The sequence below is a fragment of the Columba livia genome, chromosome Z (genome assembly GCF_036013475.1).
Source record: "Columba livia isolate bColLiv1 breed racing homer chromosome Z, bColLiv1.pat.W.v2, whole genome shotgun sequence".
Taxonomy (NCBI): Eukaryota; Metazoa; Chordata; class Aves; order Columbiformes; family Columbidae; genus Columba; species Columba livia.
This window is the reverse complement of record NC_088642.1, coordinates 42,684,833-42,701,611: the sequence shown is the minus strand read 5'-3', so window position 1 is coordinate 42,701,611 and position 16,779 is coordinate 42,684,833. Positions and strand designations below refer to the sequence as shown.

The following is a 16,779-nucleotide window of genomic DNA, read 5'->3' as shown; positions in this document are numbered from 1 at the left end:
GAAAGGATTCATTTGGCAGAAACTAAATCCTGTTGTGTTCCATCTTGTCTTCAGTATATTACTGTAGGCTGGGAGCAGCTGAGCTTACCTTCTAAGTGATGCCCAATCTGATTGCGCTCAAAAGTAATACCTAAGAGTTTTAGACCTTCCAGACCCTTCTGACTCGTAGTGATCCTGTCCATGACACCAATTAAAATGTCACAACCCAGAGGACCATGATTAAAGGTGATTGCTAAGGTTGGAATTATGTCACAACAGAGGCCAAATGTCAGGAAAGAACCAAAACTTTATTATAATGTTTAACTCATTTAATGAGAAGGAGAGAGAGGGAGGGTGGAGAGAGAAGGAGAGATTGATCACCACTGTGGATGTCTTGCAGGACCGTTGTCTCCTCCTCCTCCTCCTGTCTCACTTTGGGTTTTGGGCTTGCTTTGTTAGTTTTGGTGTTTGGAGTTTTTAAAGACTGTTCAAGAAAAGAGGCAAGGAAAAACACCTGGTTACTGAACTCATATCTTAAAACAGAATTAATAGTTTCATTAAACTTGGTAAAAGCTGTTCCCATTACTACTATTGCAGTTACAAATTGCTGTTGACACTATAATCTCATCATTTATTACTTTGTGATGAAAACACTCTGCAGGCAATAGAACTTGGCACTCCTGGCCAGAGCCCAAGGAAACACTACTGTTTGGTTTCTTTTTTTGAAATAGCCCAAGTAGCAGAGGTTTTGTGGATTTGGCTGGTGTTCATGGTTCAGACAGCTGTTTTGTTTGTATAATAATTGCTGGGTTATTAATTCAATAATGTGATCTAGTTTGTTTTACTCGAATGTTTAGTGTTAACTGACTTGAGAATTTATTTTATACCAATTTCAGCACGTTTTAATGCTTTCCTATAAAAACACAAACATAGGAACAGACTGCACATGCACACATGGTTTGTCATAGCTGGAAAAAAAATGGAGCTGTGACTTCAGTAACTTCAGTTTCCTTTTGCATGCTCTCAGCTGATTTCACGGGGGCTCATAGCACAGCTCAGCCTTCCTGGGCAGGGTCTCCTGCCATGTGAGCCTGTGTGCGTTTCTTTTCATTTTTCATTCTGTTCGGCTCTTGCTGCAGACATGGTGCAATGATCCCAGTGATTTAGGCAGTTGATTAAAACGAAGTCTCTGTATTTTGCAAGAGGGTGTTTTTGAGAGAAGCCTATTTAGCTGATATGTACTATACTGTTGTAGATAGCTCTGCATCTAGTTCCAGTTTTGCTTGCTAGCTTCTACGGTTTTGGAAAAGTGCAGGTGAACCTTTTCTACTTTAAGTGGGGTTAAGAGTCAAGGTTGTGGAGAAATAGCTGAAGTAGGTCTATGAACAAGACTTTTTTTTGTGGGAAGAGTAGGGCTGTTGTATAACAGACTTTATCTAGTATGAGTTTATTGGTATGATTAAGAAACCAAGTCCAGTCAGCTGATCGGAGCCAGCCCAGCGAGAGCCGGAGCCGGCGGGGTTCAGCCGACCACGAGGTTCAGCCGAGATTAGGAAGCTCAGAAGGAAACGTACAGGGACAGCGTGATTCCTGGCGGGTCCTGATCCCCGCAGCCCTGGCAGCCATTGCGAGAGAGCGGCTGACGTGGCGGGGGGCGTTCCCACGGTGACGGCGACCACACCCCCTCCTCTTGCCTTGAAAAATCCTTTGGGAGGATTAGTCGCTGCCCACCAGGTGCAGGGAGGAGCAACCAGCTTGTGTAGCGGGTGAGTCCCACCCACACTGGGCTGCAGCAGCGGGGGTGGTAGCTTGTGCAGCAGGGTGCAGAGAGCACTTGTCGCTTGTCAGCCCCTCTAACTTATTGCCAGCATCCCAGACTGCTGACGACCATGGTCACCTCCAGGAGGAGAGCTTGTCTCAAACAGACTGTGGCAACGCAGACTGAGGAGGTTCTGTCCCGAACGGTGGCTGTTCAGGTCTCCGGCTGCAGGGAGTGCCAGAGCCTGCTGCTGCCGGGGGAGGGAGGCCAGCACTCCACCTGTGTGAGGTGTGAGCAGGTGCAAGACCTGCTCGACACGGTTGTGAAACTTAAGGAAGAGGTTGAGACACTGAGGACCATCAGGGAGTGCGAAAGGGAGATGGACTGGTGGAGTAACACCCTGACGTGCCAGTCGGAAAGGTCCCAGGGAGGTACCCCCCAAAAGGAGATGGACCTCCTGCCTTCTTGGACAGAGGCGGAAGTCCTGAGACGGCCCCACCCTTGTCGCTGTCGGGCAGAGGTAGGGGACCTAAAAGACGACGAGGGTTGGAAGTGTATTCCTGTTCGGCGTCAGGGGCAGCCCCCCTCCCTGCCTGCTTTGTCTCCCCAGGTGCCCCTCCGTAATAGGTTTGAGGCCCTGGATCTTGAAGAAGAGGTAGGTGAGGAGGTGGTGCCAAGCCTGCCTACAAGATCACATAGGAAGAGGCGGTTGACTTCACAACTTAAGACTGCCTCTGATAAGAAAGAAAGAAGGGTGATTGTAATAGGAAATTCCCTTCTGAAATGAACAGAGGGCCCAATATGCAGGGTTGACCCTCACCTTAGGGAAGTTTGTAGTCTACCTGGAGCCCAGATCAAGGATATTGCTAGAGACCTCCCCAAACTGGTGCACCCGAGAGACTACTACCCGCTGCTGGTCTTCCAGACAGATGGGGAGGGAGCTGCTTCCCGTAGTCTGAGGGGAATGAAGAACGATTTCAAGGTCTTGGGAAGGATGGTGAAAGACTCAGGGGCTCAAGTGATCTTCTCTTCACTCCTTCCATCTTCAAGGGACAATGGGGGATGGAATAGGAAAATTCAGTCTCTTAATGGTTGGCTCCAAGACTGGTGCTACAGGCAGGGCTTTGGATTTTTTTATAATGGTTGGTTTTATAAGTCACCAGTCCGGACAGTGTCAAGTGGGAAAGGTTTATCTCGCAGGGGCAAAAGGATGCTGGGTCAGGAATTAGCTGGGCTCATTTGGAGAGCTTTAAACTAGGCTCAAAGGGGGATGGGGTTGTAGCTGGGCTTGTCCCAGTGGGGCAGCACTCTAAGACTGATGAAGACCGGGTGGCCTCCTATGCCCCTAGGGAGAAATTGGTGTGCTCTGCTCGCTCCCTGAAATGCCTGTACACCAATGCGCGCAGCATGGGGAATAAGCAGGAGGAGTTAGAATCCTGTGTTCAGTCGGGAGATTATGATCTGGTGGCAATTACAGAAACATGGTGGGACAGTTCACATGACTGGAACGTGGTCATGGATGGCTATGCCCTTTTCAGGAAAGACAGGCCAGCCAGGCGTGGTGGTGCAGTTGCTCTCTATGTGAGAGAGCAACTACAATGTACTAAATTCTGCCCAAGAGTGGATGACGAGCGAGTTGAGAGTGTATGGGTCAGGATCAAGGGACAGGCTGGCAGGGGTGACACTGTTGTGGGCGTCTGTTACAGGCCACCAGATCAGGCTGAGGAAGTTGATGAGGCCCTCTATGGGCAGTTGAGAGTGGCCTCACAGTCACAGGCCCTGGTTGTTGTGGGGGATTTTAACTTCCCTGATGTTTGCTGGAAGGACCATTCAGCCAGCCAGCCACAGTCCAGGAGGTTCCTCCAGTGCATTGATGATAACCTCCTCATGCAGATGGTGGAGGAGCCGACTAGGAGAGGTGCACTGCTGGATCTCATCCTCACTAACAAGGAGGGTCTGGTCGAAGCAGTAAAGGTTGAGGGCTGCCTGGGTTGCAGTGACCACGAGATGGTGGAGTTCAGCATCTTGTATGGCAGGAACAGAATAGCAAGTAGAATTGCAACCCTGGACTTTAGCAGGGCTAACTTTGGCCTTTTCAAGCAATTGCTGGGGAAATCCCATGGGCAAGAGTGCTTGAAGGAAAAGGGGCCCAAGATAGCTGGATTGCATTCAGAGATTGCTTCTTCCACACTCAGGATCAGAGCATCCCCACACGAAGAAAGTCAAGGAAGGGAGCCAGGAGGCCTGTGTGGTTGAATAGGGATCTGTTGGGTATGCTCAAGCAGAAAAGGAGAGTTTACAGGTCGTGGAAGCAGGGGCTGGCCACTTGGGAAGAATATAAGGCTGCTGTTAGAGGATGTAGGAAGGCAGCTAGGATAGCCAAGGCCTCCTTAGAATTACAGCTGGCGAGAGGGGTCAAGGACAGCAAAAAGAACTTTTTCAAATACATAGCAGATAAAACTAATACCAGAGGCAATGTAGGCCCACTGATGAACGGGGTGGGTGCCCTGGTGGCAGAAAATACAGAGAAGGCAGAATTACTGAATGCCTTCTTTGTCTCTGTCTACTCTGCTGGAGGTTGTCCTGGGGAGCCCTGTACCCCTGAGACCCCGGATGAAGCCAGGTCAATGGAGGAGTTTGCTTTAGCCGATGAGGACTGGGTTAGGGAGCAATTAAATAGTCTGGACATCCATAAATCCATGAGTCCAGATGGGATGCATCCGCGGGTGCTGAAGGAGCTGGCTGAAGTCATTGCTGGACCGCTCTCCATCATCTTTGCCAAGTCTTGGGAAACGGGGGAGGTGCCCGAGGATTGGAGGAAAGCAAATGTCACTCCAGTCTTCAAAAAGGGCAAGAAGGAGGACCCGGGTAATTATAGACCGGTCAGCCTCACCTCTGTCCCTGGGAAAGTAATGGAACAGCTTGTCCTTGGTGCCATCGCAAGGCATATCAAGGATAAGAGGGTTATTAGGAGCAGTCAGCATGGCTTTACCAAGGGTAAGTCGTGCTTGACCAACCTCATAGCCTTTTATGAGAATGTAACAAGGTGGATGGATGATGGCAAAGCGGTGGATGTGGTCTACCTTGACTTCAGTAAAGCCTTTGACACAGTCTTCCACAGCATCCTCCCAGCTAAGTTGAGGAGGTGTGGTCTAGACAATAGAGTAGTGAGCTGGGTTGCAAACTGGCTTAAGGAGAGAAGCCAGAGGGTGGTAGTCAATGGTGCGGAGTCTAGTTGGAGGCCAGTATCTAGTGGAGTGCCTCAGGGGTCAGTACTGGGGCCAATATTATTCAATATATTCATTAACGATTTGGACGAGGGAATAGAGTGTACTATCAGCAAGTTTGCTGATGACACTAAGCTGGGAGGAGTGGCTGACACACCAGAAGGCTGTGCTGCCATCCAGCGGGACCTGGACAGGCTGGAGAGTTGGGCGGGGAATAACCTGATGAAATTTAACAAGGGAAAGTGTAGAGTACTGCATCTGGGCAGGAACAACCCCAGGTTCCAGTATAGGTTGGGAAATTACATATTAGAGAGCAGTGTAGGGGAAAGGGACCTGGGGGTCCTGGTGGACAACAGGATGACCATGAGCCAGCACTGTGCCCTTGTGGCCAGGAAGGCCAGTGGCATCCTGGGGTGTATTAGAAAGGGGGTGGCTAGTAGATCGAGAGAGGTCCTCCTTCCCCTCTACTCCGCCCTGGTGAGACCACATCTGGAATATTGTGTCCAGTTCTGGGCCCCTCAGTTCCAGAAGGACAGGGAACTGCTGGAGAGGGTCCAGCGTAGGGCAACGAAGATGATTAAGGGAGTGGAGCACCTCCCTTATGAAGAAAGGCTGAGGGAGCTGGGTCTCTTTAGTTTGGAGAAGAGGAGACTAAGGGGGGACCTCATTAATGTTTATAAATATATAAAGGGTGAGTGCCATGAGGATGGAGCCAGGCTCTTCTCGGTGGCAAACAATGATAGGACAAGGGGTAATTGGATCAAGCTGGAACACAAGAGGTTCCGCTTAAATTTGAGAAAAAACTTCTTCTCAGTGAGGGTGATGGAGCACTGGAACAGGCTGCCCAGGGGGGTTGTGGAGTCTCCTTCCCTGGAGACATTCAAAACCCGCCTGGACGTGTTCCTGTGCGACCTCACCTAGGCGTTCCTGCTCCAGCAGGGGGATTGGACTAGATGATCTTTTGAGGTCCCTTCCAATCCCAAACATACTGTGATACTGTGATACTGTGAAGGCAGTTTATATTGACAAAAGCATATCCTGCCAGTAAAAACTATCTGTCTCACATATTAAAATTATCTTTAACCTAGGTTTGCTTTTGAAACTAAGTACTTTATTATTTTCATTTGTTCATGTCTATACATATTTCCTTGTCCCTTTAAAGCTGATGGTGAAGTAGTACAGTTATAATTTGTGTCACATTGTGCACTGTTTAGGTAGCTCCCCAAGTTTACAGATTATCAAGCAGGCAGGTGCATTCACGCACACGCATTTAAAAAAAGGAAAAAAAGTGAGCTCACTGTAGTCCATTTAGGATTTTAATTCACGTGTTTAGTAGCAGAAGGCACTTTGCCTTCTGCTTAATGTTAGATAGACCAGTCGAGAATAAACCATAATACTCCTGGTTTTACTATGCTCTTTAGTTTCTTTGTAGCACCAAGTGCAACAGCACTGGGAAATGTTCACAGGCAAACTCTGTTTTACACATGTTTTGTGAATGAAGGATTTGTGGCTTCTTGATTTTATGTCACTCTATTTTTTTCTGAGAATAACGAAGTGACAAAACTGTTTTAATTATATCAAGGGACAGTTCTGCATTGGGAAATGTATGTTAGTAATTTCATCTTATAGACTTAAAATCAAAGGGGATGTAGTCTTTAAGACAGAGATAAAAAATCTTCCTTAATCTGAATGTACTTTCGATGCTTAAAAAAATAAACAATAGTTTATTCTTATCATGATACCTCCCTATATAGTAGATTGGTAAAGGGGAGTTGGGAATGCTCTTTTGCCATACTAGGGTTGGATTATGGCAACTGTGGTCAAAATTGCTCCAGATGAGACAATCTCAGTTACATTTGAGCTTGGTAATATTAAGCCAGCTTTTCAGGTGATGTCCCTTTTGGTCAGTTGGCTGAGCACAGTTAAATGATGTCTGGGAAGCCCATGGATGCTCAGAGAGGGAAGTTAGTGCTCTAGCATGAGGTCTGTCGGAGGCTGATTATGGAAGGCAGCAGCAAGGTCCAGGACTTCCTGTGCAAATTCTTGATCACAGACTATTTTTGTCATCCCAGGTTGCTTGTGCTGTTGGCTGTAGGAGGAGGTACGAGGCGGCAAAGAAAAGCTCAGTAAGTGTCTGGTGGCTGGACTGGTAGATAAGCACTGGTGCATAGGCATGAGTGTATCTGAAAGAGGTTGATAACTAGAAGACTTCTCAAATATTGGGCACCTACAGATTAAACATCTGACCCATTTAATCATTTAAATATTTTAATGGCACCACTTTCAATAATCAGCCTGTAACCACATAAAAGTAGTTGTATTGTGGTCTTGCAATTCCTCCGTTCAAAAGTCTTTTGTTATCTGTTTGTGCTTGCAGCATCCACCCCACCCCAACCCAGTAATAAATTAGCAGTTTGCTCTACATTCCAGAGAGAGTCTTGTACAAGTGTATATGTATGTATATGCACACGCGCAGGATATAGCTGGGAGTGTGTGTAGATAGACAACACAGTAGTAAATAGTAGGTGCAAGTGAATTCCTGAACAAAAGATTTTACTTTGCTATAAACTTTGTCTAACATCCTTTCAAGCTTCTCATTTAAGAAAAAAAATTTATTAGTCCTGTTAAGTTTCAGTAACTCGGGATGTTATGGCTGCTCCGTTTGCTAGCAAACATGTATCTGTAAACAAAACTGCAAAGAATCCTTTGCAGACCAAGCAAGAAGGGATTTATTAATAGTTTTCCTCATAGTGCATTTTAAACTTTTTTTAGTAAGCAGAATTGTCAGTGCTAAATGTCAGGTTTCCCATTCAGAATATCAGACTCTCAAAGTCGGTCTTTGTAAGGGAAGAAGGGTAGAAATCAATAGTAGTGACAGGCGAGCTGCGAGAGCTCTTCACCATCACTGCATAGTGATGTTAGGCATCCCGGGGGAACGTGCTGCTGTGCTACACACAATGATGCCAAACCTTTTCAGAACATGTGGCAAAGAAGGAAGTTCATTGTAATTTTCTCCTGTTGGCTGTGCATAATGCAGCTCTGCTGTAAAGACTTGCAGTTTGAGATAAATATGCTAGTGTGTTCCATGCACAGACAAATAAAGCAAAGTAAGGCCTTTATGCTGCTGTGTTGCCCATCTTCATTTTATGTGCCAAACTTTTATAACAAGCTTCTTCCAGAAATGTTGTCATCTAATATCTGAATGATAAAGGTTACTACTCTTTCATATCCCACTATCCTTTAACTCCACAATATTTTGAATATTATGACTGTAAGAGTGAACAATTCTAAATAATGGGTATTTGTAAATAATATAATATTATCTATAAATAATAGAATATCATTATAAATAATAGAATACTAAACTGTATTCTGAAGGTATGTATATATACATATACTTACATATATGTCTGTTTATATGCATAGGTATATACAAATATGTGTGCATATATACACATATATAAAAATGTTTTACATATACACATATATTATTATGAATTTCCACCATCCATTATCCATCCAATAGAAATCTCTACTAAAGTATCTAAAAATATCTTTTTTTTTAAATAATTTTTGCATTGAATCGACTCTACAGCCAGCTCAAATTTTTTGCAAAATGACACTGGCCACTAGGAAGCCAGGAGTTTCCTATGAAAGGGAAACTTAAATAAATGTGTGAGTGTTGTATGAGGGTAGAATATTTTTTTTCTTTTTTGTGTTCCCCCCCCCCCAAAAAAAAAAAAAATTGAATTAAATTCCTTTTATGCTTTTCTTCATATTTATTTATTTTACTATTTTATTTATATTATGAGAACTTTACAGCATTACTGAAGAAGACAGATATAAGGGAAACCCTAAATATCATGAAATCTGAAATAACATTTGTCAGCTCACAATTCTGGGTCACTGTGAACTGGTGCCTCAAGATACTGCAGAACTACAAGCACATTCAAAGGAAGGGATACATGGGGACACATGGCATTGTCTAGTGTGTCTGCCTTGCTGACAGGATTTGTGTTCACCCCTGTGACTGGATACTTAAGGCATAATTGATGCAAAGCAATTAAGTTTATTAATTAATGAACACATTATTAGGAAATTCATAGAGCTGTAAAATAGTCAATTATAGGCCATCAAATCAATTCACCATTAGATTACAATGCATATTATGCTCATCTATAAAGCTGCTAACTATAGATCTAAAGTCTAATGAATCACATCTATGACTATTGAATATGACTGTTAGAATTCTATAAGCATTGTGATGTCTGTCACTTTCCCTAGCACTCCCCCACATCAGGTCTTAGAAGCTTTGTATGTCAGTATAAAAACGAGAGCAAGTAAACTATCTCATCAGTATGTGAGCCAAATACAGAGCTATAAGCCTATGGGATCTTTTGAGACGGCCCCTTTTAAGAGATTTAGGTAGTGTATGTAATAAAATATGCTACTGGTGAACTTTTGTAAGATACCATTTGTAAAGTACCACTGTGTGCTCCTACACATTAAAAACTGATTTAAGAATTGTCTGGTTTAAAAACAACTGAGGTATAGAAAAGAAGAAAATGACTAGAGTATCACATTTTGAGATGAAAGTTTTAATAGTACCTTTCAGGAAAAAGGAAGTCAAATGCTCTATTCCTTTTAATAAGATCAGAGTATGGTGGAATTTTCTTGTAGATTAAATTTGATTTGATGGAGACTTTTTGCTTTGGAAAAAGGCATTGAAGTGGAGGAGGAAACATTTAGAAGTTCGTCTGATTGAATTGTGTTCAGATAGCATGCACAACTTCCAAGTTTTGGACAGAAAAACTGGACACTGTTAGCTGTTCAATGGAACTTGGAAACCCCAGGACAGTATCTACATGCAGCCATGACATGATATGTTTCCCAGTAGCTGTGGTAGCGCCAGCTACTCTGAAAGTGGTGTGATTCAAGCCTAAAGGAATATAAATTGGCTCAAGCTCATGAACGAACAACATCCAGATGCTGAGTGCTGAATAGGGCACAACATGTTCTTTGCTGATTGCTGGGGCAGTGCCTGTGCAGTACAGTACTTGGTGCTATACCAAAGATAAGATGGGAAACTTATCACAACCAACTTCAATAGGATTCACATGGCATAATGATATCAGTAGCAATTGCCACTGAAATACGAGACAGTGTATTCCTTGGAGCTCAGCAGCATATTCCTCAATGTCCAGTCTGGTTAAAGACTGTATGTATGTGTGTGTGTGTGTGTGTGTGTGTGCACGAGCACGTGCAAAAAGGAGTGAAAGAGAAGGAAATTGATTTTCCCTTTCTCACATTCTTTACTTTTAGTTTTAGAATTCAGAGGGAGGAAACTTGATTTTAATGCTAAATACATTGTTTCTTACTTGAGGTAGTGATGACAATAAGCAGTGACAAACTCTCCTTCTCCTCCTCCCTCCCACAATACAAAGAAATCAGGGTGGTTCTGCACTAATTGGCCATGATTTCTGCCTATAGCTGGCTGGCTGCCAGCCTGAACGATTATCTTCTTTGATCAGTTCTGTCCAGGTCCAAAACAATGCACGGACTGCAAAGCTTTATGACAAACTTGGTGTGGAATTTGTTGTAAATGTTAAAGGATAGGATTACTAACATTTCAAAATCATAACAGAAGGATCACAGTAAACTCATGGAGAAAAGTTCTACGTAGATCTTCTGTAAGGAAAATCATGAAATGGTGTAGCTTTACAAATGAAAGTATTTTTTTCTCCTTGCTTTTTAAAAATGGTTTTTTGTTCAGTATTTGCGGGAAGAAGTCATCTTAGGGAAGCATAAACTCCACAATAGCGGCTACTCTACTCCTGTACTTTTTGAGCAAGGAAACAGTACATTAAATAAAACTACAGCATGAGTTCTGTAAATCTGTTTGAGAATCTATAAGGATACAATTAAACTTCAGTTTGTCTCTTTCCTTGCACAGAAGTCTCAGGAGTAAGATAAGCCTTTGTAGAGGTATGCTGTCCTTTTTTTTTCCTAGGCATAAAGAAAGCTATGAAAAAAAGACCTCAAGAAGAGCAGGCAGAAATTCCACTACAAACAGAACGGATGGAATTAAAGCTTTTCTATTTCATGGCTACCCATGGCACTGAAAATTTTCTGTAGTAGAGGATATGGGACAGGACTATACTGCCTAAACATGGAGTGTTTAGCTTCTCCTTATATATATGTATGCATATATACTTCACTGCATATGTTTGTTTTGATAAACTAGTTTTAATTTCATTCTGGCACACTGTGCAAAATGTCTCTCTGATGCTGATTTCATTATCAGAATTAAATGTGTGACTTGCCAGACATAGCTGTTTGGTAACTAAATCTCTCTTTTGTGTGGGGGAAAAATGAATGTTTGCTGAATTTGTCTTTATTTTTAGCATTCAAAGAAATTGGGTTATCATTTTAATGATATTTTTCTCTTCCCTCCCCTCCACCTTCTTTTGTAGGTAGCATTGGTACACCCTTTCAATGCCACTCAATCCATCAAGATCACATTTGTAATGATGACAGTGACAAGGTGAGGCTTACATAAAAGTTTCTTTCACAAGATGCATATGCATTGGGTTTTTCTATGTATTGCTTATACTATACAAAGATTGTTTTGCGAGTGTAGCAGTCAGTTTTCAGAGTTATTCTTATAACACTCTCTGGAATATCAAGAAATACATTTTACTCAAGACAATATTTTTTTAGCCAGTTAAGGAGATATTGGTCTTTATTACTATAGTGCTTTCATTTTTGCTTGTGTTCCTTTGCTATTCTAAGCAATTGTGATTTGCCACATTGACATCCTCAGTTAATAAAGACCGGAAATATTTTTGCTAAATTTTAGGTAAGGCTATCTTTTAGGTAAGGTTATCTTGCTGCTTCTGACTTCAGAGGTTAGAGCCTAGCAAATTGTTCAAAAATTTTTTTGCAGTAGCTGTATTTTCCTGGTTTGGAGTGGGGAGCTTAAGGTTTGAGAGAGAGGATGCTTCTGTTCGCTGCTGCAGCCTTAAAACACCAACCTGTCTAGTAGTGTGCAAGTGTTTTCCTAAACTTGTTTTCACATATTACCAGATTAGCTGGCTTTGAGTCAGTGAGTGCTGAATGTTAAATATTCAATTATACTTGGATCAGTAGTGTAAGTGTGACATACAGAAGGGAGAAGTTTTGACATTGAACTGCTTGTTGATGGTTTTAGCCTAAGCTGTACTGTTCATAAATAATGTGAATTGATTAACGTTAGTTCAATATGTAATGTATGTATTACACTTCATAGTAAACTAACTTTCTGGCTTGACATGTCTATAATATGGCATGTATTAGTCAAAATTTTAAAAGATAGAAGTGGAATGCAACCTGCAGGGCAGTACCTTGATAAGTTCACAAATCCTTGTGTTTTGAAATTCTGGAGTAAGTAATTTTATAGTGGTTCCAGCTTATCCTAGAGCTAGATTTGTTTTCAGTGCAAGTTCCTTGTACAGCTCTACTGCCATGTTGTTTTTTTTTTTTTTTCCTCTTTTTTTCCTCCTTTTTAAAAAAATATATATTTTATTTTTAGATACCATCTTAGATTTGGGATCTGGTTTAACCTACAGATACTGGCGAAACATGCTATCCAGAACACGGCAAAATTATGAATATTTTAAGTTTCCAGTTGATTAAGGGATTAACTATTTTCAATATAATTTACTGGGGTTTTTTGTTTGTTTGTTTGTTTTGGGTTTTTTTTTGTCCTCTCTTGGGTGAGGAACAGGTCGGGGAAATTTCCTTTCAGGGCCATCCTAGTGCACCAACTTAACACTAGCATTCCCTTTTAGCATTCTTTTCTGTCATTACATGGAAGATTACCCATGTGTTAGATTGTCTTCTCTTAGTTTTATTATGTATCAGGGTAATTAAAATGGTTTTAGGTCTTGTTGGAAATTCTGTTTGTTAGGTGCTTCACAGATCTGGGGAGAGGGAGTAGGAAGGGCTGTGGCAGCTTACCTAGTTTAAATTTCAGAAGCATGCAAAGCCTTTTGACTTATTTGGCAGACCACCTGCTGCCGTATTAACAGAAGAACTGGGCCACAACTTTACTTTTTTGCATGCTTAGGAACAGTGGGAGAAAACAATCTTTCTCACTGGTGTTGATTCTGCACCAAATGAAAACTCCCAACTGTAAAAGCTAAGGTTGAACTGGTATAAAAAGAAGAAAGAATGTGTTTTGGGTGTATTTCAAATATATTTTCCTTCAAACGTCAGTTTTATTGGATAGGATCTTTGATTTTTCTGTGAGAATACATGAAGCTGTTTGCCTTACATTTTATAGGAAATTCTAGTTGATCCCTTGATTAAAGTTATCACTTGTTTGGAAAACCGGGAACAATTTTCAGAGCAGACACGTGCTCTTTTCAGATGTGACACTGAACTCTGTGCTGTTGTTTTAAAAAAGAAGATAGAGCACTAATGCTCTGTTACTGTCACTGGGGGGTATAAGCTGACGGGATGTCTGTTTTTTTCCATCTTTTGAAGGGTTGTGTATATGTGTATACCTTTTTTAAAAAAATCATAAGCAGTGCTTCCTAAAAAGCTGGTTAGAATGCTAGGGTGCAATTTCAATTATCTGCCACACTTTGCTTGTATTTCACATATGCCTGTATTTTTGTGTCATTGTCTGAACTGATTATTAGTTTCCAGAGTAAATTAATTTGAAAACGAGAGTCCTGATTTATTCTGTCGTTACTAAGAGACAGCACCTGTTCATTTTGATAAGAATATAATTTAAAGATAAAACACAGGGTTTAATTGTTTTATTTATCTAATAATTTTTGTGAATTGTTGGACTTTTGTATTCATTCCAGAAACTTCATGAAAAACATGCATTCAGAATAGTTTGACATATGTTTGATTATTCAATACACATTTTTCCATTAAATAATTAACTGCTCTATGCTTGACCATGTGTAACCAGTTTTTGCATTACAGAAGAAATGTAAAGGATAGTAGTTGACTGGCAATCTGCATTATTTTTTACAGTAGGTTCTCCACAAGGCTAGTCTTCCTTTTCTGCAAAACAACATGAGCAAAGTTCTACACCACACATGATAAAGGAACGTAGCAGTCTTAATGAAAACAGTTCCCAGGCTTCCAGCCAATTACTTAATTTGTTGGCTTGGCTCCTGAGGATCTTGAATTCCTGTTCAGTGACATCATCAGGAAACCGAAGTCTAAGATTTTTCATGTGTGGCCTCACTGCATTAAGAAGGATGTATCTTTGTGGAGGGCATGGTTGGTGGTACCATGAACCTGTTTAATTTTGTAACACCAAAATCAGTACTTTGCCTTCTGTCTTGTAAAAAGATCTAGTATAGCATAGATACAGAGTACATTTCCCATTTTACTTGGTATTGCAAAGTGATTATAATTGAGATAAGTCTTGAAATAATTGTCGCTTTGGAGGAGGGAGCTTTTAAGCCTCAGTGCATTAATCAGGGGACCCTTTTTCATGTTTGTAATTTCTTTTATTTTCCTTTGAAGTATAACATGTTGTATATGTTTAATACCCATTAATTTTAAATTAATTAAATACTTAATACTGGAATTGTAATTCTTAAAATATTAAATAACATAACTGAATAAATTTTGCTACAGAGCACAGCATTTAAGGAAAGGTATTTGTAACAAGGAACTATTATTCCTTGGAATATTACTTTGATTTAATGCCCAAGAAGTGGTTTCTTACTAGTGTTAAACAGAGAGATGGATGCAAGTGTATTATCCTGCAAAGCCTTTCAACCATATTCAGTTTATTTAACCTCAGAAACATTTTTGTCCTTTAGGTGGTTGTTTCAGCAGTGGTATACTTCCATTAAAGGATGCTTGCTCAATTTGAAAATAAATTCCTAACTCTTAACTATTCTTGGGACATTTCCTTTCAGAGATCTCATCAAGTTATCTGTTGCTTAGATTTAAAAGCCAAATTGACCACCCAGTAGTAATGAAAAAAAATAAAGAACTGTGGGAGAAATCCAGTGGAATCTTTTCATTACCAGTTGAAATTACTATTCCAAATATTTACCTTGCTTTACTCCTTTATAATCTTCATTTATTTTACTTTCATACTTTACTTTCAATACTCCTATTATATTTGCTTTCTTATACTATCTAAGGAATTACTTTTTGTTCAGTACTTACGACCTGTAGCTACATAATTGGATTCACTGTTTTTAACCTTTAAATTTGCCAGGTATAGTTAGTATGTCCTCCATTTCTTTAGTAATTTCTTGTTCCTGAACTTAATTTCATTTGTCTGTCATAATGGGCACCCAGTTCTCAATCCAGAGGGCTGTCACATCTTTAAAAAGATGTTATTCACAAGAGAAGTATTTTACAAGTTCTAATCCTAAGAAAATTATCCACTTCTTTTTTTTCCTCTTTGGATGCTGCAGAGTCAGGTAGGATAAGCCTAATCACACTCATCTACAGCTGAACTCAAACGATTCAGGAATTCAGGTATTATAAGGTCCACCACATTTATGAGTAATCTATAAAATAAGGCTACATGCACCTCTCGTGGGGAACAGGTGGCAGACAATACACAGAAAAATGGGAATACTATAAGGAATTTCTTTTGCCCCCTCTGATTTCAAAACTGAAAAAAACCTTCCTGTCCATATAGGACAGCATTAATTCATTCCTCTTGGTATGTGTCATCTGCCCCTTGCCCTTAGTTTCAGTTAATTCTGCCTGTTCTTGCTGAGTAGCTTGATGCCATTTTCATTTCACATCTGGCAGCTGCAAGGATATGATTTACTGATTTTTAAACCACTTTCATATCTGGTGAATTATCTCTTTTAGGGCATTAATATTATGTATCTAGAGCAGAGGGTTTATTTTCTTTTCCAGGGTCACGTTTGTGGAAACTTTAATTAGACTGAATTACAGAGAATGTAGGCAGGTTTGAAAGATGAAAATAGTTAGAGTGATGATATCTTATTTAAGGGGAATAGCTTGAGTAAATAAATGATACCTCATTTGTTGCTTTTGCTGAGCAGTTCTGCATTGAGACTCTCCTTGTGGCACTGGTAGCAAAAGGCCGATCGCGTTTCTCTAATGATTCATCAGCAGGTGACGTTGCCCCCTGGGTTTTCTTGACTTTTTCTAGTCAGTCTCACCCGCCCCCGCCGCGTATCAGGAAAGTAGATAAAAATCCAGAGGCCATAAGTGTGAGCTGAGCAGATTGCAGGCGGCCGTTGAGAGGCTCGATGGCTTTTGTGGAGTTTAAGATTTGAATATGGAGTCCCTCACTCCGGTGAGCACCCCGCCCGTGGTCGCGGCCCGTACTCCCAACGCACAGCCGTCCCGCAGGGGTGGTTCCCGCCCTCCCGGCCGTCCGGGTGCCTCAGTCCGCGCACAAAGGCCTGCACGGCAGTGGTGGTGTTTCGGTTTAAGCTGTGGCGGCGGGGCCGCGCTGTCGGAGCGGGAGTCCGCCTGGCGCTGTTCGCGCTGCTCGCGCTGCTGTGGCGGGGGCGGAGCACCGAGCTGCGCCGCGGCCGGTTGTTCCCCATCGCCGCTCGCGCAGGGGGCGCGGAGTGACAAACTGAAACTGAATCGGAAGAGGAGCTGCGCTGTCGTGCCGCTGTGCACGGCGCTCCGCCCCCGGCCGCGGACAAGGGGAAGCGGCTTCAGGGCCCCACGTGTCCGTGTCTCCACGCCGCCGCGAGGGCGTGGGTTGGCTGCTTCGCCTCCCCTTCGGCCCGTGGCCGTGACGTGGGAAGGCCGGCCCCCCCGCGGCCCCCAGCCTGCAAACAAAGGACGCGG

At 42.1% G+C, this 16,779-nt stretch overlaps 1 protein-coding gene and 1 long non-coding RNA gene across 12 annotated transcripts in view; one reads left to right on the top strand and one right to left on the bottom strand.

Annotated features, from left to right (window-relative positions):
• RNF38 (ring finger protein 38) overlaps positions 1 to 16,779 on the top strand; it is a 132,947-nt gene that overhangs the window by 60,239 nt on the left and 55,929 nt on the right. For 9 of the 11 annotated variants that reach the window (XM_065045577.1, XM_005504591.4, XM_065045576.1 and 6 more), the window contains one exon: positions 11,439 to 11,509. The exons of 1 other annotated variant lie outside the window; for it this stretch is intronic. In XM_065045577.1, the coding sequence (XP_064901649.1) occupies positions 11,439 to 11,509 (71 nt within the window). Of the gene's footprint in view, positions 1 to 7,037; positions 7,092 to 11,438; positions 11,510 to 16,779 lie in introns of all 11 variants that reach the window. One more of the 11 variants, XM_065045578.1, reaches the window with a different exon arrangement.
• Positions 269 to 16,612, bottom strand: LOC110360261 (uncharacterized). Its single transcript, XR_002416044.2, has 2 exons — positions 15,989 to 16,612; positions 269 to 463 (listed from the first exon to the last, which is right to left on the bottom strand). It is a non-coding gene; the product is annotated as an uncharacterized LOC110360261 (long non-coding RNA).